This window comes from Lonchura striata, chromosome 4 (genome assembly GCF_046129695.1).
Source record: "Lonchura striata isolate bLonStr1 chromosome 4, bLonStr1.mat, whole genome shotgun sequence".
Taxonomy (NCBI): Eukaryota; Metazoa; Chordata; class Aves; order Passeriformes; family Estrildidae; genus Lonchura; species Lonchura striata.
The window spans coordinates 32,631,912-32,655,902 of NC_134606.1; the positions used below are offsets into that span (position 1 = coordinate 32,631,912).

The window sequence follows — 23,991 nt, forward strand, 5'->3', positions numbered from 1 at the left end:
CATAACAGTTACTATGAATTTGACCAACAGTGCTTTAAAAAAAGTACATTACTGAAATATAACGTGTCAGCTTTGATCAGTACTCTATAACCCGTAGCAAAATAGAAATTTACAAATCCATTTTGCCATAAAGGTATTAAAAATCCCCCAAGTCTGTAAACAAAGAAAACAGATTATATACTAAGTAATTCAAGCTAGTACTTACAATTTCACTGTAAAACAAAAAAGAATGTAAAAAGATATTTCTTGTGTGTCAGTCCTTCCCTTCTTCAGGGAAAGAAGAGACTAAATAAAATAAACTATAGATTAATTAGTGTCCAGGCTAAAATAAATAAAAAAGTAAATTTCTTCTGGATCTGATATTAGTGTGATTTGAAATGTGGAAGAAAGACATGAAAAGAAACAAGACCAAATGCTTTAGTATGTGCTAGAGCAGTGATTGCCAATTTTTGGGATGCAAGTTTTTGCAAATATTTCCCCTTTGTACTGAAAAGTTCTGAAAAGGAAAAAAGAAAGATTGAATAATTTTCATAAACCTGCTTTCAAACCACTGAGTTAAAATAAGTTGGAAATAAATTATTTGGATCCATGCTCCACTTATACAACCAGACTTGCACAGAAGAATAGTTAACAAAGCTATTCCTGAGTTGCTCCTAAGGATGAACTTTTTATTACTAAAGGCACAGTATTTTTCCTTTAGCCACTTAAACAGATGTGTGACAATCAAAAGGTGAAAAAAAAACACCTATCCTCAAAACTAGCTGAGAAAAGGCATTTCTGGTCCATTGAACATTCAAACACTTGAACATTTTTAACTGTGAGTGGGAAGAAAGTCTGGATTCACCACAGAATATAAATTCTATCCTTTTCTCAAAATATTTTGAGATTTTGAGTAATACAGTAAATGAAATACATAAATAAAGTGTGATATTAAAAGAAAATGCATTCAGCAATGAGGTTGAAATATTATGCTATGAAGCCAGAGTTATTTTCAGAATATTTTATTCCTCAATTGATATTTGAGGGATACCTTTCTATTTTAACAAGGCTTCAATTTTTCAAGAGAAAACATTTTACCTGGTAATGTTTTAGCCCATACTACCCAAAAACGGGAATATGCAGAAGCTGAGAGAGATACACACTTGTACATCATGTTACCCCCACACAAACTCTTCTGTGATAATTCACAGTCTCCACCTCTTTTGGCAATAGTAGCAAAAACCTCTCAAAGTCCAGCGTTGTCAGATTTAATGTTACAAATCATGATCACCAAAATGTCACAATAATACTTGATCTTAAAATAAAACAATGGCAAGAGAGTTGTGTTCACAATTATTTTTTTCCTTCAAAAGGGAAAGATTTGGAATTTCATGTTCAAAAGAAGCAAGCAGCTATGATGACTGATGGGTGTTTTAAAGAATGTTGTTTTGGCAAGAAAAATAACACAGTGCCTTCCTCCTGCCCCTTATTCCCTGTGGCTTCACATAATCAGTACAATTTTTTATTTTTGGTTTTAACTTTTACAGAGCATCACAGAAAACATTACTGGAAGGGACCTTGAGAGGTCATGCAGTCCAACGTCTACCCCAGGGCAGGATCTGTTCTTCCTGCATTGGTCCTGAAAGATGTCTGATCTGTTTTTAAAGACAGTCTATGAAGGGCAAGGGGTCGCTATCACTGTTGTCTGCCCCAGGGCTCCAAAATCTTCATCGTGAAGTTCCTCCAAATGTCTGATCTGAATCTTCCTTGTTACAATTAAACAGATTACTGCTTCACCATGGCTACAGGGAGGAGATAAGTATCTTTGCTTCTGCAAAAGCCTCATACACTTGCAAATTTGGGGAGAGTGAAATTGCCCAGCTTTTTCTCTAATTACTTCAGCTTGGGAATTCTAACAAGACATTGGTTGGAGGTAATTGTTTAGGAAGTGCATAAGCAGCAGCTTGGAAATAATACTAATAGTTACTGAGGGGAATAGCCTGCCCTTTGGGCTCTCCATAAGTCAGCTGGACATAACCTAACTCAGACCAGAAAGTCTGCATGAAAGCAGATCAGGTGTGAAAGACAGCTATTTGCAGACTCAGGAAATAGCCATGTACTTCATGACACACAGTACCCTAGATTCTCCCTACGATGAAAACTACAGGCCTATCTCCCACTGAATAGTGACTATAATATCCAATTTTTTTGCCATCATGCAGATGGCATTAAGATACATGCCATTAAGATACATTCAGGAGCCACCAGCTACTGCAGGACACCACAGTAGGCTACAAAGAAACTACAGCCAACATGGTGAGAAATTACTGCTCTGATTAAAACTCTAGGTTCTCAATTAGCCAGTATGAATGCCAGCATGATTTAAAGTGCCTGCTGTACCCAGCAGATGCCTTAATTTCTGTACAGGACTTCACTATCCCCCAAACTGACTGTCTTGCCCAGCTTGCCTATTGGAAACAAGTGGCTGTGTCTGTCACAGCTCAACACTGACTTTACTCTCTGTGGAAATGGGTGCTATTCCCAGCACACCTAAAGCTGTGCTTTGGTCTGTCAGCATTCAGGACAGGGCTAACTCAAGAGAAGGAGAACACTTGCCCTCCCAGTCACACACTTTCTCATTCCTGTGTGTACCCTTGCTGTGCTTCTGTGTCCTCTTGGCAGGACCTAAAAGGATGCACAGCGGATGCACCAAAGCACAATTAAATATTACAGATGTGTGCTAATGCTTTGGGAAGGTGCCCGCTACCAAAGCCCTGCCAATTTACAGATTATTGCAAGAATACCTTAAAACTGGCAGCAGTAGCATCCCACCTGCTGTCTTTGTCAGGGATCAGCATTTCGAGCCCTGTCTCCACTTCAGGACACAATATGCAGTGAAGCAGCACCTGCTGCTCTTGTGTCTCTGATGGGCATCTGTAAAGGCTGGAGAGTAGATACAGGTGCTCAGAGTCCTCCTGCACACTGCCTCAGCCAAATGTACACTGACAGAAATATGAAGTTATCTCAGAACACAGATGTTTGGCTTTGCTGCCACTGCCTGACACTGGCACTTTATTTTCTTTATCATGTGTGTTGAATTGAAAGCTTTTTTTTAAGCTCTGACCTTGGCAGCAGTTGCTACTGCATTTCATCATGAAGATACAAGTAAAGAAGAGGGGGAAATAAAAAGAAGAGGGACTTACTGAATTTTCATGATGCCCTTTGTAATCCTGAATAGAGGCCTCAACAGTTTTACTTATCACACTAACACTGTATCTTCCACTCCTTCATACATACCTTCTTACCCAACCTCATCATGTCTTTCATGTGAGTTAAAAATACACATATTTTTCCAGCTGACAGAGACAACTGAAAAAAATCTGTGTTAATTCTTCATTGACCTTTTTTGAAATAATGGTTTCTGGTCTAAGCTGCATTTTTGTTATGTTTTGTCTTAGTGTTATCAGCTGGCAGTTCAGATCATTTGGAGATGAAGTTGTCAATAAAGCGTGTATGTGAATTCTCTGGTTCTACTAGTTTATGTATAAATTGTCATGATCTTCCTTAGTCAATATAATTGAGGATTCTGTAAAACGCTTTGCTAATCTGTCTGTTATGAACAGGCATTGATGACTTAATGAGTGTAACACAGGCTAAAGCAATTCACTGAAAAGATTTTTTCTGAGGTTGGTAAAATTACAAGTCCTACTGTTCCAGTAATACCTCTTGCTGCTGTGCTTGCACCTGTACATGACATGGTGCTGGTGGTTTCTGTGTTTTCAGTTTATTCCTACAGGAATGACAGTTCCCCCATGGCCCATATTTATTTTCTCAGCTTCCTCCAATTGGGTCCACCTGTGTGAAAGTCTGCTGTGCTGTCCAGGAGATCCTTCCTGCGTACTTGCCACTCAGTAAAACACAACCTTTTACTACCCACCCAGATGTTATTTTTGGGCAAAGACCATGCAGAAATGTGTTTGCTTTAAAAAAAAAAAAAAAAAGCAACGAAGAGAAATTTCTTGTCAGTATTTGCAGCAGAAGAATGTCAATCTAATGAGCAAGTGGGATGAAAATATAGTTTTTGATGCAAATCTACAAACCCATGGTTGTCTGAGTTAGAAATTTCTTGACAAGAGTGAAATGTTGTCTCACTATTATTTCAATATATAAAACTGAAATTCAAAATAATGAATTCAAAATTATTCAGAAATAATGTTCAGAAGAAGTCAGACAAGTAAGACAGAGGAAGACAGCATGGGAAATTAAAAGTATCTTTCTGTGCTTTTTGTTATCAAGGGTCAACTTTACCCAGTTACTTTACCCAGAAATATTTCAAACGGTCCTGTAGAACTCAATAAAACTATAAGGCACCTATCTTTATTTTATATACTTACTCAAAAAAAGTGGTCCATCCAGTCTCATCGCTTTTAGTTGCCAGAAGTCCACTGTTGCCATGGTAGGTAAATAAGACCAGCTCCTGCCCTTGTGCAGTCATGCTTTTCAAACATCCATTGGTGCCTATGGTCAGCCAGATGACTTGGTTATCAGGAGAGACCACTCTTACTGGCATTCGGTTGGGATCCCGCCTGATCCGAAGAGTATTCCCATTGCTGTCCGTCACCGCCGTAATATCATTGTCATTACTGTAGCTGAAATTGTACAGGTAGTCTCCGGTGACTAAACTCACAGTGTACTGGTGAGTACCATTGACATCAAAGATATACAGCTCCTGGTCAGTTGGAGAAGCAACTTCATAGAAGTTCATTGAATTCATTAAGGGTTTGTTCTTTGACACAGCCCGTATCCTGATGTTTCCCAGGTCAGCAATATACAGGGTGCCATCTGGAGACACAGCTAAGGAGGAAGGGGCATTAAGTTTGGCATCTTTAGCATAGCCATCTCCATTCTGGTAACAGTCACAGTTAACATCATTTTTGCAATCACACTCTGAGGGTATTCCAGCAACCAAAGAGATCTCTCCATCAGTTGTGACCTGTCTTATCCTATTTATCTTTTTTTCATCAGTTTCTGTAATGTAAAGCACCCCACTGTAGGACACAGCGATGGCGGTGGCAGACTCCAGCGTGGTCTGGACAGCGTGTTTGCCCACCGTGTACTCCACCCCGGGCACCTGGCAGTGCATCGGCCTCCCCGCAGCAATGCGAACCTGACGGTTTTCAGTGATCTGCAGAACCACGTTGTTATCCAAAACATAAATGGAGTTATCCATTGGGTTGATAGCTAAATCTGTAGGCCATTCCAGACGAACCTAAACAAATAGAAGTGTTTTGTTAAACAGTCAACCAGTGCAGATTAAATGAATTAATTAACCTTCAGTTTCAGACAGTGCTGTAAGGATATTTTCTATCTGCTGTAAGCAATCGCGGCTGAAGAACTTGCATGAATACATGCAGCGAACTAAAGCTTTTCAGGAAGGCAAGGGGAACAATATTCAGGCATCCATTTTATTGAAAAGAAAGCCAGTTGCATTGAAACTATAATACAGGCTGAGTTTCCCCTCCAATAAATTCAATAGTTTTCTGTATCACAAATGCATAAATAACTATAGAGGCAGATATCAATGTCTAAATACTCGTCAAGAGTATTCATCTTTTATTCTTGTAGTAGCAAAAATAATGTACTACCTTCCAGATTGTGAAACACTGTACTCCATTTTTGGAACATACCGCTACTAACATGTCCCTTCTTACCTACACAAATTTTTAAGACAAATAGGAAAATACAGGGGTTTTGTGTAAATCCCTTCATTCACTCTAGTAGGCTAAGGATGTCAGCAATTCAGAAAACATCAACATGCCAAGATAGTTCTAATAGATATGCCATTCTCCCAGTATTTACTACCAGGTTTAATGTTTCCTGCTGATAGTTCTGCTGTTCTAAACCAAACTGAACTTTATGGGCAGAAAAAATTGAATACAGCAGCGTTTATAGCTAAGAGAATACAGTGCAATTCATGCCCATGGAATAGGTTGCTTTCTCCCCCAAAACTGCTGTCAAATATCCATCACACTCCACCCAGTTTTATTTTATGGGCCGCGAAAGCTGCATTTCAGTTTCTATTCCCACCTCAGCTTTCCAAATTAGCAGCAACTGAAAAGTACCTGGCTGATGTGCATGCTGGTATCACAGGTTAGAGGTCGTGCTGAGGTAAGGTCATTGGATCCAAGCAAAGTCGATATTATTCCATTCTGATCCACTTTTCTGATCATGGTCCCATCAACAAAGTAGATTAATCCATTCTTGTCTATTGCTATTCCTTCAGTGAAGCAAATAAAAATTAGAAGCAAATATTTTTTTTTTTTGTCTACCAGTGAATATGTTATCCACAATTAAGGGTATAGGTAGCATGTACCTATTACTATTATGTATCTAGTGGAAATTGTAGGCAGAAAATCTGATCTCAGGCCGTAGATAATAATACAGCTTGTTAGTGTATTTTGCATGGCAAACCAATATTCAGTATGAAAGCTACTACTGTTGATTGCATTTGCTGTTCATTTGTTTTTGTGTGTTGGGAAGGGACTAGCTTTTAAGTTAACTTTAAACTGGGATAAACAGAACCAAAAGCAATGCTCATTTTAGATATTCACTGCTGCCTGCCAAACACATAATCTAAATGCTCTTATTGAGTGTTTAAAAATGCTCAATAACCACTCAAGCCAAATACTTCCTAAAAAATCAACCTTAATTGATTTCAAAAAAATCAGTCTCCTGTAGCTCTCTTCCTTTATAGACTTTCTACTTGTAAAAAATCACTCGAATCCCCAGTTTTTGAGCCAACTATTGAATTCAGTAATTAAACATGATCATGCCCCCAGCTTTGAACTTCTGTATTATTCTGAATGTTACAGAGGGAGAACTCTTTTTACCTTTAGGGCTCATGAGGGTTGCCTCCACCGCCTTGCCTCCATCACCACACCTTGCCTCATCGAACGGCAGGCACTGCTCCCCTGTTCCTCCTATAACCTCAACGTTTTTGGTCAGGTCTTTCGCACCAGTGAGTGACTTGGGCCGGTAAATCCTGCGCGTGTTCGTGTCAGAAACATACAAATCTCCCGTCACGGGGTCAGTTGCGAGGTAGTATCTGTGAGCTGGGTTGTTGCTGCAAAATGGAATAACACATTGCATATGCTGTAGTTAGCTGCACCTAACATTGGATCAAGGAGAAAACGGTTTAGCTCCTACTTAGTGTGCAGTAACGCAGACAGAGTTAAAGTCAATGGTGATGCTCCATGCATTGGCAGCACAGGTCATGGCCCCAAAATTGTTTTGGTCCACATTTAACTCATCTGTGTCACAGGCAGCCCCATCTAGATTAATCCTCTGGAGAAGAAGGTCCCCATTGTCTTCGATGCTCTCAGGCCAGTTCAGGCTCTCTCATTAGAGACTGCAAATATCTCTCTAATAGGCCAAATCAAAATATTGGAGTTTAAAACCTTTTGAGAGTTCTGGGAACCCTGATCTAGTCCCAAATTTTGCAGCAGGATCCCAGGCCTCGCTTACACTTTGTTGGTATTATCCTGTTTTATTATAATTTATACAAGGCTGCTGGGGTTCATGGTTTATGTAATTCATAAACAGATAAGATAGAGTTTGAATGATGAGTTCACAGGCAAGAGATAAGACATCATTCATAAGTATTTGTTTAATCTACTGCTTTCAAATGCGTGATATGCATGATTTAACACATTAGGAAATGTCATCTCTTCCACCAGAGACCAAGCAGAGCTTTTCCATTATTCTTAAGTCAGAGTCATATTTCAAATAACTGTACACATTGGCAGAAAACTGCTAACTATGCCAGCACAGTCTTCATTACAGTGAAAATATATATTGCTAACTATTTTCCCAGAACTGTACATTTTGCCTCTCCACTGGTGCCACATAATTGAGAATTACTGTCTTTTCTTCCCTGCTGGTGAAAAAAACAGCCCTGGAGATTACCTTTTGTGTTGATATATTATGATGTAGAAACTTAACCCACTGCAGTTGGGATTCCTGACCTAATTTATGGCATGAAGAGCTGAAATAAGGTCATGTAAATACATGAGGTAATTTCAGATGCTCCCCTCATGGATTGAAGCAGTGTCAGAACAGTCACTTCTGATGTTTGCAAAAGCGCTGCTTAAACAGATCTACCAGTCTGGTGGTAGCCAAACATCTGTTCACAGAATGCTACACTTCACGTTTTGTAAATACGTAACTGTGCTAATGTAACACATTTTTATGTACTGCCACTTGGAAAATGCAACAGAGACCAACAGGAACAACTTGTGAACAAATTATGTCTTTTAGCAGGGACAGATTTTTATAGCCATCCAATTACAAAAACACAGGAAAAAAAAGTGTTGCATAAATAGGATTTTATTTGGTTTTAAGACTTTTAACATGCTGGTTCAGAACGAAGTGAACCAAGTGAAACAGACTAATGAAATCAAATACACAGTGATTAGCACCTCTTTAAAAGCTCTGCTATTGCACTGAGTGTTGTACAGCATGTCTGAAAACAATCAAATGTAGGTTTACTTTAAATTTCTGTCCATTACAAATCTATTATTGCCAATGTGCTAAATAGTTGGAAGGTATTTTCAAAACCTTAATTTATGCAGCAATCATTTAATATGATAACTATGTAGTGTACGAATTATTTATACCTCCATAGACTGCAAATTAAATTATACCCATTTACATGATTACTTTGGTCTTTAAGAAACTTTGCAAACACTTCAAATATAAACACACTGCAAGATGTGAAATGTGCAATTAAATTTTATTTCATTGTAATTTAAAATAAAGTTCTTTCTTACACTACTGAAATCTAAATTAAAGTACCTATCTTCAATCCATCTAACACTGCTGAAAAATCATATTTTTCAGCCATTGGAATAAGAAGTTATCAAATCAAAAAGTAAGTAATTTATGCCTAACACAATTATTTATTTCAAAAAAGAGATTTTAAAGCTCTTTTCTTCATAAATATGAAGATGTACATTCCAATTAATTTCAGCAAAAAAGAAATCAGGGTTCTCACATTAAGTACCGTATCCTCATCAAACAAAAAAAATACACCTGATAATTTAAATGTATTTTCTTATTTCATTAAAGAGTTGAAGTGCATAGGATATTACTACTGAATCAACAGAAACTCTCCAACTTGCCATACGTAGATGTCTGATGGCTCCTTTCTGAGCTTATACAACAGGCTTAACCTCAGCATTTCTTTTCAGGTGAAGGCTGAACAGCCGAGGAGGCTTTAGCCAAAAGAAACCCCCATTAATTTATGGGAGAAAGGCACAATTTGAGAAACTGAATAACAGTCAAGTGAAAACTACATTTGTTTTCTAGCCAGAAAACATCTATAAGCACTATGCAGATCTCAAAAATAGTACAGGGATAAGCAGCCAGCAGCTGGAAAGCTGCAGAGTTTATGCACTTCCATTGTACCCTGAAATGAAATTAAGCTTCTGCCTTCTACCAATAACAAGGAATGCAAAGAAGTGAAATCCCCAGCCCGTGACTTATTGACTCATTCAGTATTGCTTAATCACTTTCAGTAGCCTGCAAAACATGGAGTTACATGGCTCCTGTAAAGACAAATGTCTAAAAATTAACTTGTTCTGTCTATGCTGAATAATAGTAAGTGCTTTGAACTGAAAGTGTGCACACACATGCACAGAGCTGTAACGAGCTATTTCCCTTTGCTTTTGTCTTGCTTAGGCTGATCTTTTCATTCTTCAGCTGTTGGATCACCTGGACTATTCTTCATGTACAGATTTTTTGAAAATACTTCCCCTGATTCAGTCCCTGTCTCTCTTGCCTTCATTATGTGCCCTCTAAACCATATATCCCCTCAAAGCTGTTTTTATGTTTTGTTAGACTTTTTTTTCTGGCTCTCTACAGATTTGGGATAGTGCCATAGCCTACAAAAGACCTCCCTGTCTTCAAAGTCCTTCTAAAAATGACTCCTTCCATGAATGTCTATCAGCATTAATCACCCACAGGCAGCAGTGCATATAAAGACATAATTTCAGCTTTGAGATTGAAAAAATGTGAGGTCATTGGTACATGAGAGGAGAAATTAGATCTGCATTCTCTCTCTATAAAATAGAGTACAGGCTTCTTGAGGTAGGAGACACATCACACTGTGCTGAAGCACTGTGTTTATAGGCCAGGAAAGGTGAATGCTTGAATAGACAAGAGAACTGAACTAGCATTTAGCCTCATTCAGTAGTTTTACTTGGGGAATGCATTTTTAGTGCATTTTCTTCTAATACTTAGCAATTATCTTTTGCAAAGTGGTCTGTTGAGGGCTTTTTTCCAAACTGCAGTTTAAGTAGAAATCTCCTCAGCAGTCTGAAAGGCTTGCCGGTGAAACTGGACATTTGCTCCCTTCTCCTGTTACAGGCCAGACAGATGTGCTTCCCTCTGCAGCATTTCACAGGACTCTGCATGAATTCATGCAGCCAAAAGAAGTATTTGGTCTCACAGTGTGTCCTTAGCTGGAGAGCCCATGGCAAGAAGATTTGGTGGATCCTAAAAGTTTACACATCTTAAATAAAAGACAGCTGCTTTTTATTTATTATTAGAAATTAATAGAATAAAAAGCTGCCAGGGGATATAAATCATCAAGATCCCACTCTTAGAAGTCTCTCATCAGCAAATCTGTAAGGCTGAGAGTGGACACTAGGAAAATGTTGTATGATGTGAGAGAAAACTCAGACTCATAATAAATTGTGTTGGGCTGCACAGCGGGCTCCACACCTCATGCCTACTGGCTCCACAACTGCTCCTGCAGGGCCAATTCTCCACAGTCTCCTGTGTCTTCTTCTGCCCCAGGAGGAACCCCCACTTCACAGCTGCTATATGGGCTCATGCTGTTGCATTAATTTGTTTGGTATGATGCAGTTTTGTTACCTGGAGCCTCTGCATGTTTAGGCATAAATAAAACAGGAAAGCTTCAGTATTCTCTCTCACCAGCTTTTCTTACATGCAGGGATCCAGTTTCTGATACATTGCAGTTGAGGCTGTGACCACAGATCTGCCAGAGGCAGGAGAGGGTGGCACTACCAAATCACAGCAAAACAAACCTCAGTATATATCCACTCTTTAATCCTTTCTTGTACATTCCACATCCATTTTAAGTATTATTCCACATTCTACATATTTGCCAAGACAATGTCTTATCTAGCTTCAATCACAACTTCGTGATACCACAAGGGCTATAATTCTTTTAAGAGTGGTAGAACACATACAAACGAATTGCAATAGTGAAACCCTAAACCCACCAAACAGAAGAGACTGCTGTTACTGTCGAGGCAGGATGGGAATGAGAGGACTCTGATTCAGAAGGCTGTTGAGAGTAAAACTCTGGTTTATTCAAAATACACTGCTCTTTTATACAGAGCTTCGCAAGGACCAAATCCATTGGTTCTGAAGTGAAAACAACCTACACCATTGGTTCAGAGTGCTTGAGGCACAGTGATAGAACTTAACTATAAACAATGTGGAAAAACAAGAGAGATAAAGAATTATTTACATTCTTTCCCAGGCCTCTGCCTGGCTAGAAACTCTCAGTTTCTTTCTTTGACTGAATCTGAGACCCAGAGACTGCCTTCGAGTCATCCCTGTGAAAAAAACCCCACAAAACCAATTCTGATCATTAGCACTGATGCAGACACCTTATTTAGTCATGGAATCTTTTGCCTAACACATCTAAAACATATTTTTGAAAACATAAAACCCTTCCTCACACAGAAGTATGTCCAAAGAAAAGTGAATTTAAAAAACAAGGACAACAGAGATATGACTCGGAGATTTGTTTAAAAACAAGGAATGAAAATCACTGGCAGCAAAAAGGAGAGAAAGGTACCAATGGGCCTGCTAAGATGTATACTTAGGAGTTTTGCCACAAATGTTTGCAGGGTTTTATGTCTGCAACAAGATTTTAGCATGACTCTGTTTTTTCCTTCCTTGTCAGCATCAGCTGTTGTGGCAAAGCAATTCTAAGCACCCACCTACTCTTCTGTTCTTGCCATTATTGTAGCAATGCCAGGATGGATGAATGCTGTACTACAATCCTCTGATTACTGTTGTTTCTATGACTAATTTTGTGAGTCTTGGTGTATTTTAAAATCTTAACTCCTGAAGTTTGGTTATTGTGATTTCAACTTCCATTATTAAAAGAAGCTCACCTTTAAAAAAACAAATCTGTTAAACGAGAGCCTGAAAAGATTCAACATCAAAGGGCTAATGACATGAAATCCCTTGATACTTTTATATGCCATTCTCATCATATTTGGTGTACCTGATTAATGAGTGAGTTTTGATAGGATCAGCAAAAGAGCTGCCAGCAAGGAGTGAGCAGAGATGAGGGAACAGCAAAGGAGGGCACACACAAGCATAACAAGAAGCCTGACTGTGGACAGAGAGTGATGAGAAAAGAGGAACTCATCAGAAAGAACGATACAGCCTGACAGTTGACATAACTAAAACATATGAACTCATTATTTTTGAAAAATACTCCTCTTTTCTAGTAATACATCTCAGAAATGACTTGCCCATTATAAGCATTCATTTGTTAAAAAAAGAAAGAAGAACAGTTAGAAAAATATAAATCTTCTTTAAGGAATGCTTACCTATGTCTAAAATCTTTATTTCTTGGTGGGAGCAAGTAAAAAAGAACAGAAAAACATTATTAGACAAACATTCAGAAAGGATGTTAAAAGATGAGAGAGAAGAAGGCAACATTTACATCTATCATCAGTGAAGTGTTGAATGATAGTTCATTGTCCACTTATGTTGATCACATATGTTAACTCTTAAAATCTGCTGAATTATTACTTTTAGATTAAATTCTCACATTTAGATAAGCATAGTTAAAATATTTTATGAGGGTAATATGTTTTCATTTCAGTTTTAAACAATTTTAAAATCTTTTGACTCAACTTCTGCTTTGTTCCCAAAAGCATTCACAAACTCAAGCTTACACAATGTCAAAAATTTATTCAATACTTTAATTTGCCACAGTAACCCATAACTCCAAAAATCCAGCATGAGAAAAAGACATACCTTAGCTCCAGAACACTAGTTACATTTCCAGATGGGAATATCCGCCGAACGTAGTTGAAATCCCCCACGTACAGACTGCCATCTATCCCACAGGCTAAGGCAACCGGAGCCAGTAATTTGTTACCATCAGCTTGACCATTACAGCTTGGACAGGAGATGCTGCGTCGTCTCCCGTTGCCCATAATGCTACTAACAACTGGAGGTTGCTGAGAGATAAATTGATTTTCACCATTCCCTTTGTAGAGGATTCCTGCCAGACGATATAGGAAAAAAACCAAACCAGAACCCAATAACATTTATAAAAAATACAAATGTATACACAGAAAATGATGCAAAAGTATTGTAAATATTCTTTTAACTAATTAGTGTAAGTTCAATGAACTTTTATTGTTTCACCACCAAATTTTCCTCACTACAGATAACAACTTTATTAAAATACCTATAGCTATATTTAGGTTGTAAACATGCAAGCATTAGATTATCTTGTCCATAAAGTTTAGTAGAAACACTAAATAATGTAGCTCTTAAAGCCCCAAAATGTTTTCAGTTGTTATTTTTAAATGTTAGTGATTTTTATAATTATAAATATAGTCATGCTGAATGAAATGCTGAGCATATTAATGGAAGGAAGATATGTGTTCCTACATCTTTACAGTTTTGAAATAGTCCAGACAGGATTGAAATTATAAAGTACTTTATACAAAATGAAAAGTATATTTGCAAATTATATTCCTAAAGTCCTAGTATAACATAATTATGAGTATCATGTCTAATGTAATCTGAAGAGGATTACTGTTGCATATTGTAAATATTAATTAAAGAGCCACTTCAAAAAGTTGTAGATTGCCTCAATTTTACATTGTAAAAGATTTTTTACTTAGCTTACAACAAAAGTGATCCTCTGGCAACAAAGTCTGCCTCCATACCATGTCTGCAGTTATAGGCAGTTATTAAAACTGTCAAAACAACAAAAAGAATGTGGTGCCAGGCCAACTTGCCTCTGAAACTTAATTCTGCTTTGAGGCATGAAAGAAACAATAATTTTGTGAAGACAAAGCAATATGCCAGCAGTATTTTTCTTCCTTATAGCCTATGTAGGAAATCTGAGAGGAAAAATGGATGCTTTATGTTAAATATTCCATCTTGTAAGGAAAAAAAATGTATGTTAAAGTGTTGCCAGGACCCTCATTGTTCAATCTCATGATGAATCCATTAAGGTGTCTTCTACAAATGGCCAGCTATTATGGTTCTACTCGTAAGTCACCATATGTCTTTCCATGGTATAATCCATGTAAACCACACGTCACTTTGTACTGTACAGAGATCTGGGTTTTATTGATTGCATGTCCAGAGTTTCATGCAATTTGGAGCTGAGGGATACAGTAATCTTTTGAGAGGTTTAGAAGAAATTTAAGATGAATTTCTCTTTCCCTCCTCACTCCCAAAGTGCATGATTTGTACTGAAAGGTATGAAGAAAAAATACTCTGCTTTCCTCTTTAAATGTTTTAGGTGTCTTCACTGCTTTTAATGTTATAAAATGCAAGAGATTATAAATGTAAAACCAATATGATAAAATTGGAAACATGATAAATTGGAAAAAATGAAAATGGTTTATGGAAACCTAATGGCAAGTAATCTAAATAAGTAATCTAAATCAAAAGAGGAAGAATGTATTTTTCATGAATAGTTAAAGCCAGAATGCATTAACAGTATAAGAAATCCCCTCTCCTATGATTACATCATTTATGACAATCATGGCACTATAATTTTGCCTGAAATAGCTGAGTTCTACAATTTTCATCAGAGGAATTCTAGAAGTCAGCACAGTGCACTATTGCATCTGATTTATTCTGTCATTACCTTGAAAAATTGGTCCTTCACATTTCTCCTCTATTATCACAGAGTAAAAGATGTACATTAGACTATTTACTGCAGTAGTTTGGATTTCCGTGCAAACACTGTCTGCACTCTCTGCTGAATAGATTTATGCCTCTCATCCACCTTGTCATTACAACTCTCCACTTGGTTTATTCAATTAGACACATGACACTCTGAAAAGTCATTACTTGTCAAATGTACTCTTCAACATAATTTAAAGCCATCATCAATTTACGCAGTGAACAGAATCAATCTTACATATATATTTATAATTATAGCTCTTTTCATTTTTAGATGGATTACTTCACAATAATTTGCACAGTTGTTTTGTTGGGTTTTATTTTTTGGTGTTTTTTTTTTTTTTTAAATTTTAAATTAGGTACAATAACATTTTTTCCCTTGATTTGCCTACCTTGTTTGCTTACCAGTCAGAAGCAATGCTTTAGGTTCTGACTACTGTTTTACACATAATAAGCTTGTCTACTATGGGGAGTCCTTCACGGGACATCAAGTACTGAGGAAGCAACAATCTTCCTGATAATTACTCTGGATTCCCCTCTTGCATGAAAACCAAGTGCTACCAACTTTAAGCTATGGGACTGTTTACTTCACCTTTCCTACATGCTTTGAGACAAGTTTTTCCAAATTTCTTCCTGTTCAGCGTTGAGCTGAGGTTTCCTTAGCATGGCACCCTGCAAACAGTTGCTGAGCAGCATGCTCGAGAAATACATTTTGATGCCAAAGTTACTGTGCAACAGCAAATTGCAGCTGGAGAGAGGAGTGAGAATATGAGCAAGCAACAGCTCTGCAGACAGCAAGGTCTGCAGAAGGAGAGGGAGGAGGTGCTGCAGGTAAAAGAGCTGAGATCCCCTGTAGTCCATGGGAGAAGACCATGATGAGGCAGCTGTGCCCCTGCAGAACATGGGCGCCCATGGTGGAGCACATATCTACCTGGAGGGCCCACGCCAGAGCAAGGGGATGCCCAAAGGAGGCTGTGACCTTGTGGGAAGCTCATGCTGGAGCAGGCTCTTGGCAGGGCCTCTGGACACATGGAGAGAGGAGCCTGTACTGGACCAGGTTTGCTTCCAGGACTGAAGCCATCTGTTCCTGAAATACTACACCCTACAGAGAAGACCCATGCTGGAATAGTTGTGAAGAACTGCAGCTTGTGGGAAGGACTCACATTGGAGAAGTTCATGGAGACTGTCTACTGTGGGAGGGAGCCCATGCTGGTGCAGGGAAGAGTGTGAGGAGTCCTTCCCCTGAGGAGGAAGGAGCAACAGAGACAGGGTGTGATGAGCTGATCACAGCCCCCATTCCCTGTGTCCCTACACCACTGGCAGGGAGGAGGTGGAGAATTCAGGAGTAAAGTTAAGCCTGGGAGGATTGGGCAAGTTGTTTTTAAGAATGGTTTTCTTTGTTGCTATCACTACTATGATTTGACTGGTAATAAATTATGTTCATTTTCCCAAGTCAATTCTGTTTTGCCCATGACAGTGAATGCTGAGCTGCTGAGAGATGTCTCTGTCCTTATCTCAACGCATGAGCTTTTCATTCTGTTTTCTCTCTCCTGTGCAGCTGGGGAGTGACTGGATCGTTTTGGTGTCCAGCCAGAGTTAACCCACCACAGCACATCCAACACAGACTGAAGAATCTATTAATGCATATGTATTTTTAGGATGCAGAAGCATGACATTCTATGTAATCATAAAAACAAAGAATATCCTGAGGTGGAAGGGACACACAGGATTATTGAGTCCAACTCCTGGCCCTGTACAGAATCACACTGTGTGCCTGAGAACATTGCCCTAACAATTTCTGTCAACTCTGACTGGCTTGGTGATGTGACCACTTCCGTGGGGTGCCAGGAAGTACAAAGCCTGTACCATTTGAAAAATGTTCTATAATTTGTTTTTTTAAAAATAATAGACCAAATAGCAAAAAGTTTGAATGAGAGACCTAACTGCAGGACAGTGAAGCAGTAAAACTAGCAAGAAGAAAATTAACTCCTTACCATTTTGAACATCCAATACATGATGCTTATCCAATGTCCAACCACCCATGTTGGAGGCATCCAGTTCATAACCCTGCAAAATGGCAGTCCGCTTTTCCCAGAGAGTCAGATCCAAGCAAGACTCATACTCGTAACCCACAGACACTGAAATAACAGCACATGTCCTCATTAAGTACAGGATCTCATTCTGAAGAAGAGTTTAAAGAACGTGATTTCCTTAAACTACACACATTGTTTTGCTCTCCTAGGACACATGAAAATTCCTATGGCTTCTTAGACATGTTGAAAATACTAAGCAGAATCTTAGGTTATTAATATATCTTAGTTATTAAGAGTAAGAGAATTAAGACAATTATAGAGGAAATCCATTTTGTGATGTAAGTCATACTGCTATTGTGCTTTACTTAAAGTACACAGAGTGTGCAGACTAAACTCCATTATTATTAGGCTGAGAGCTACTTCACAGGAAGGAATAGAAGTTAAAAACATCACTTTTCATGTGAATGAAAAATGGTTTCTTTTTCCCCCTGAAGGAATTTTTTTCTCATAATTCAAATCTTAGATTAGTATTTTTCAGTATTTTTTAATATCCACTGATGTAATTTTATTCTGCAATTTTATACTTAATGGATACAAGCATTTGAGGTGTGCTCCCCTATGTTCAAAACAACACTAGAAGTGCAAAATCCTCTGTAACACATACCAACAGCTTCAGATAATCCGTAGACCCTCTGATTGTATGCATCAGTTTTATCCCATATGAAGGTGTATGCTAGATTTGGGGATGCAGGGAACCATTTTTGGAAAAGTCTTCCCACCACTGCCACCATAAGATGAACCTTCATTAAATTAAATGGTATAACAGATTGGGTCATAGTAATCTTCAGTACAGATTTATATCCTGCAGCCCTGGAGCTCAAGTATGATAACTTCAAATCAGTCCCTGGTATTGTTGTTTCTTCATGAAGTACCTATGCATCGTTAAGAGAAAAATGCAGTATGTAAATTATTTGGAAATTAAACAAAACAATGCAGCTATCATAAAAGGCTGTCTAACATATTACATGACAATCCATTAGGAAATATCATCTGCATTTGGGCTCCATGGTTAAAAAACCCATAAATAAATAACAACGTTTCACACTTTTTCTAAAAAGTCAAGTCTAAATTCTTCATTATACTGAAGCTGCTTGGTTGTTACTTTCTGCTCAAGCATTTCAAAATTATCTCCTTTATTTTTATGGGGGCTAAGGAGGCATGAGAAAACATTCCCAACTGATTTTTCCTGAAGAGGCAAAAAAGCATCTTTCATCTAAGTGAAAAGTGTCCCTTATTGTGCTGCCACCCATGTCCCACCTAATAAAGACATGTCTAATAAAGACAGTTGAGACTCTATGGAGAGCAAACCTTGAGGTTTGGGTTGGGATGTCTAATTTCTCCTGTAAGAGCAGGAAGAACTCCCAGGTATCTTATTATTTGCATTATCAGTGGATTGTAAATACTTTAAACTAGATCATTCTTCCATTTATTTTGAAGACAGATAAGTAGGATGCCTTAGGGGAAGTTTTTCCATATTTTCTGATCAATATTCACTACTCAGATATCAGCTTATCACTTTCATATTTCTGAGAGGTGGAATGAGTCAATTTTATTTTTAAAAGGTTCCTCCCCTCCTCTACCTTGTCATTTCCTCCGAGCTGGGAAGCTTTTGTGGGTGATGGATGGATGTGAAATGTTTCTGTGTAATGTGGATAAAAGCAGCCTATATTGTTCTATGCCTCAGTCAGAATATACATTGCAGCCAGCACTTGGAGTGAACAGCTACCAGGTATCTTGGTTTATTGAAACAAACAAAAGAAGAAAAATGCATCTAGACACACTTGTAAAGGTAATGTTTCTTTAGAGAAGAGTTCAAAGGATGCTGAAGTACGAGCCCAGAACCTTAGTGGTGTTACAGGAACACTCTTGGGCAGTAATCAAGAAAGGTTTATTTTACTTTTCTGTCTCCTGGTCTTCAAGTTTGAAGACCAAACAATATTTAGTATTAGTGGAAAGCAGACTTCAGCAATAACCCTGTCACAAATATTAGGCTTAAGACTTCAGTGGGATCAAAACCTGGCTACTAAACAAGTGCTGCTAGTTCTCCATGCCAGTGAAATCCTTGGACACTGCTTCTAAAAAATTGACTGTGTTGAGTAGGGTGAAGTAATGTGGTTGATGCTCAAGGAGGACAACACATGCTACACCATCCTCTATGCTAGCATTTTTCTTGGACCTACAGAAAGGTTTATACAGAATTAATTATATCTACTTCCTTCCCAATAACAGGAAAAAAATTTCAGAAATACTATTTTGACTCATTGTCTGGCATTATAATTTTTTATATCTGATACTTGTTCTCCAGTAAGACTATAATAGAGCTGTAGGAGACAAATTATGAATTGGAAGATACAAGACAAATAAAATTATGATCTTTAAACTATTAATTCTTATTATTTGAATATTTCTTTGTTCCCCACCAAGAATCTGGCTGAAAAGAAATGACAAGTAGTCACCTTGAAGGAGGTGAGTGTGGCCTCATTTCTCTTTGTAAATCTAGTCTGTTTTCCCTCAGCTCAATATACAGACTGTCTAATCCAAAGAACAGGCAAATCTTTTCTACATGAACAAAACCATCTCTCTAGAGAGTTAAGTGATTGTGAGCACATTCCTTTTCTGAGACTTTGAAGGAAAAGCACAAACCACCCAGGAACAAAAGACAAATTCCTCCTCAAGACACCAGCAGGACTCTCATATACTGCATATTAAAGCTAGTCTAACAGATGGAGGTCTCTGTAAGCAAGAGGAGCAAAAGAAATAATATGCTTGTAATAGGACACAATTTAATGGACTTCAGTGGTCTCCTGTTATGACCATTGCTTCTTTTACAACTGCAACTGTGGAAGAGCAGTGTTAAACACATAGGTGGTCTTCCAGTCCTCTTGGCTGAGATAACAGGCAATAAAGAGGACACCTTGAAGTTTCAATTTTCAAGAAATTCCACTGTGTATTTGGATTACTATCAAATTAGAAACTAGGACACTCATGCAGTTCTCAGCGAGGTTTAAAAGAAAACTAAACCCCTATTATTAGTTTCTGCAGAAGCCTCAAATGCCTGCTGGAAATCTGACTTATAACTTCCTTTTTTCCATAAAATATCCCCTGTAGTAACTTATTTTCTAGAGAACTTTAGAAATGTATAGGTAAGATTATGCAACTCAATCTCTCTCCCAGAATCAAGTATTACAAAGAGAATTAAACAGTTTCATGTTCATCCAAAAAGGTAAGTCAGCAGGCACAGCAGAGAGTTCCTACGGGAGCCATGACAACACATCAATTGAAAAGCAATCGGGAAAGTCACCAGGAATAAAAGTCACATCAGGAATCACCAACACAACCAATCTGTCTGTACCTCACCTTTTCCAGACTGAGTATCAAACTACCTTCAGAAAGGCTGATACCCTAAGGGGACTGAGTTATTGCCCAACCACCAAATTCTAATGGCTGACATTTTACTTACTGATGATCAAGCTTCTCCTAAGGACAGCTGTGAAATATTTAACTTAGGGGACTGAGACAAGGGTCACCTCAACTTTCACAGGGTTTGTTGTTCTCAGAGTTTGGGCTGGTGTCTGAGTCACAGAAATTGTGCAAGGCTCCTGGTCTCTCATGGCCAGCAGGACTAAAGCTGTCCAGGCTCTAGAATGTTTTCCTGCTCCAAAACATGTTATAATTCAACTGACATGCTCTGATGGCATTCAGAACACTGAATAAGTAATTCAGTTAGGGGGAGAAACGCCTGCTGCTTTGCTGGGTTTTTTTTTTTTTTTTTTTTTTTTTTTTTTGGCAAATTGAAGAAATTCAATAGAGGATTTGAGGACAAATTTCACAAATGAGTGCAAACTTTAGTCCTAGTGTCAGAAAAAGGTTGTTTGCTGAGAAATAACAGCTGAGCTGCTGCATTAAAATGTAACATGATCTAGGTTTGAGAGGGGCAAAGATGGCATTTTTAGATACTAGCAACTGCTGCTATTATTTAAAGGCTGAGATTAAGGAGTACCAAAATTACACTTTAAGTGGAAGCTGAAACTGCTCGTTTCAAGACAGAAAAAATGTTTTCCTTTTAAAAAAAAAGTGTTCCCCTACAATTGAGGCTCTCAAATTAGCATTTAAATCAAGGAGAAATACAAAGGGTAAAAATACTTGGTTTTTCTAGACTTAAAACATGGTACTGCAGAGTAGAGGGGTAGGAAAAAGCCACATATATGTAGAAATATAAAAATACATCTATAACAGAACAAAGAAAAAAGTATGTATAAAATCTCAAACAGAAAGCAAAAGAGAAGAAAAGCATAAAATGTGCTGGGAAAGAAGGAGATATATAAATGGAGATATTAGATTCTACAAATAATTTCCATTTTCTTCTCAGTATGAACTTGAAATTCTGAAGATTTTAGGTAGATGAAACTAGGGTGCAGCATCCATAGCATACTACGATTTTTAGATATCCTATTATGTTGTTAGTTTAAATGTTAGAATAGGTTAATTTCTTTGCTGAAAATCTAGTCACTCTGAAACTACCAATAATTATTTTTATTAAGTCAATGAGGCTCATATTTTACCCAAATTCCTCTGGGAAAATAAATTTTGCCAACTTGTGCCACATTACTGCCAGTAGTGAGATAGAGTGTCTGAGGAGAAGAACCTTGAATATATAATTTGAAGGAAAACATCCAGTTTTCATTCTCTCATACACTTGAAGTGATGGAAACAAGAGGCTCAGGGCCTGCAGAAGGCATTTTGCAAGCACGTGGAACAGTGGATAACAGAAGTTTAGGAAAGGGAAACCCTCAAATACTCAGTTTCAGAAGTGCTCACTGTGACTCACATGAGCTTCTGCCAGACCACATGGCAATATATGGAAAACAGACATTTCAGGAAATTATTAGCAAAAAGAGAGTAACAATATTACGTAATACATAAATCAGCTCCAGCTTAACCTGAACTCCCTCATCTGCATGCAGTTTATTGCCTCATTCCACACCAATTAATCTCAGCTACTTAAGTCTAGGCAAAGCATGGTAACTTACAATTAATAGTAGATAAAATCATGCCCGAGCAGTCCAAATTTAGTTAACATGTTATTATCAACCCTCTTGAGTAATGATCTGTTGGGTCTGTGATCACCTCTTTACCCACTGTGTTTGTTCTTTCCCCTTGCTTGCCCTTTTTTTTTTTTCTTTTCAATTTTCTTTCATGCTGCTCCTTTGGCACAGACTTTAATTCCCCCTCTGATCAATTTGAGATTCATAAGCCACTAAGTACACTCTTGGAAACATTATCTCCAAGGGATGATGAAGCACTTCAAGGGATGATGATTACAGCAGCTCATCATTTTCTCCTGCAGTACGTGCTAGTGAGTGCTGTCAGAGCACACAAACAGGGTGGCTAATACTGACTGCAAGAACATGGGGAACAACTTATTTCTCTGTGCTCTCCTCCAGGCTCACAGACTTTAAACTGGCATTGCCCCTTTTTATAAGACAAGATCAGCAGCAGTTCCTCTGGAGCTGAACATACAGTTTTAAATAGTACCTGGTTCTGCCCATCTTTTATGAGAGGAATGATTTTTTTTGGATGACAGATTGTTGAGCATTATGCATTTCTGAGGGGAACCTGACCTGAAGGGGTACATGCCAGTCACAGTTGTACAGTTCCCACTTGCTGAAGCAGAAAATTATGTGTGGGAAATTTATGTGTGGGATAAGCAAAGAATACAGAAGAAAACACTGCTTAATGTTTTCTTCCACAGTATTAAACTGGATTTTTGCATATATAACAAGAGTACCATTTTCCCTCACCAGCAATCACCCAGCAGCACCCACTGCCTAGGATCCACTGAGAATATCTTCCTTCCTGCTGGTTTCCTAGGGAGACAACTTGACCCAACAGTCTTGCCTATCAGACCTCCCACCTCAAAAATGTTGAGCCTGGTAGACAATTTCAATCACAATTTAAGTAACAGTAGAAATCTCTAAAGATAATTCAGTTCCTTTGTGTTTGTAAAAAAAAAAAAAAAAAGCTCCAGTAGGGAAGAAGTAGTCAATTTGGGACTCCCATGAGAAAGACGAAAAGGCTGAATGGAGCCTGTGGGGAAGGACTGGATGTGACAGACAGATGGAATTACAGCAGTGGGTGGGAATTAGTAGGAATCCAGACCTCATTAGTCCTACTGCTCATGAAAGAACTTGTTTACCTAGACACTACAAGGGGTTTTCTAAAATTGGTATTTTCTGACATTTTCTATCATAACTTTTCTCTTGATTTATATCTAGCTAAGCCATTTTCCACAATTTCAGGAACTGAATCTATCATCTGTTGCCAAAACAAGTAAATCAGAGCTGTGTTTTAAGTGGACTCTGTTTTGCAAATACTTTATTTTAATTGACTTGCAGCTATCAAAAGCACAGAAATGATACTGAAGATAAAAGCAACAATTTCCTAGCACAGTCTAGATTTGTATGAGTGTTTAGTTGTAATTTTCTTACATCTTTCCTTTAAACCCGCTCCTACCATGAATTGCTTAATGATTTAGCTCTTTTCTTAAGAGCTCTGCATGAAAACATTTGAATACATTTTCTGTGTTTCTCTTGAAGAGGCAAGGACATTTCTTAGTGAATGTGAAAAAGAGTGCTCTATGTAATTATGACATTGTGGAAGTAGAGACGAGAGAAAGAGGCGGAAGGAGGACTGTTTCACTAGGAAAAGTTTGAAAATCAACACTAAGACATTTTACTTCTTAAAATGCAACTGAAATGCTTTAAGAGTTAAGAGACTATTAATTCTATGAGTGATTATTACTTGAGATGGAAGAATCTAATACACTTATCTTGGAAAAAAATTAAAAACCTCCCATTTAATCTGAAGTTTTTTGCATTTAAATCAAGGTTTGGATGTCAAGTCTTACTTTCAATATTACAAATTTTGAAGC

The 23,991-nt window shown here is 37.9% G+C and overlaps 1 protein-coding gene across 5 annotated transcripts in view; it reads right to left on the minus strand.

Annotated features, from left to right (window-relative positions):
* The window catches only part of TENM3 (teneurin transmembrane protein 3), a 1,282,397-nt gene that overhangs the window by 30,496 nt on the left and 1,227,910 nt on the right, over positions 1-23,991 (minus strand). For 4 of the 5 annotated variants that reach the window (XM_021548380.2, XM_021548299.2, XM_021548064.2 and 1 more), the window contains 7 exons: positions 17,665-17,932; positions 16,962-17,105; positions 13,069-13,318; positions 12,636-12,656; positions 6,870-7,102; positions 6,102-6,256; positions 4,374-5,248 (listed from right to left, as the gene is read on the minus strand). In XM_021548380.2, the coding sequence (XP_021404055.2) occupies positions 4,374-5,248; positions 6,102-6,256; positions 6,870-7,102; positions 12,636-12,656; positions 13,069-13,318; positions 16,962-17,105; positions 17,665-17,932 (1,946 nt within the window). The remainder of the gene's footprint in view (positions 1-4,373; positions 5,249-6,101; positions 6,257-6,869; positions 7,103-12,635; positions 12,657-13,068; positions 13,319-16,961; positions 17,106-17,664; positions 17,933-23,991) is intronic. The other variant, XM_021549050.2, reaches the window with a different exon arrangement.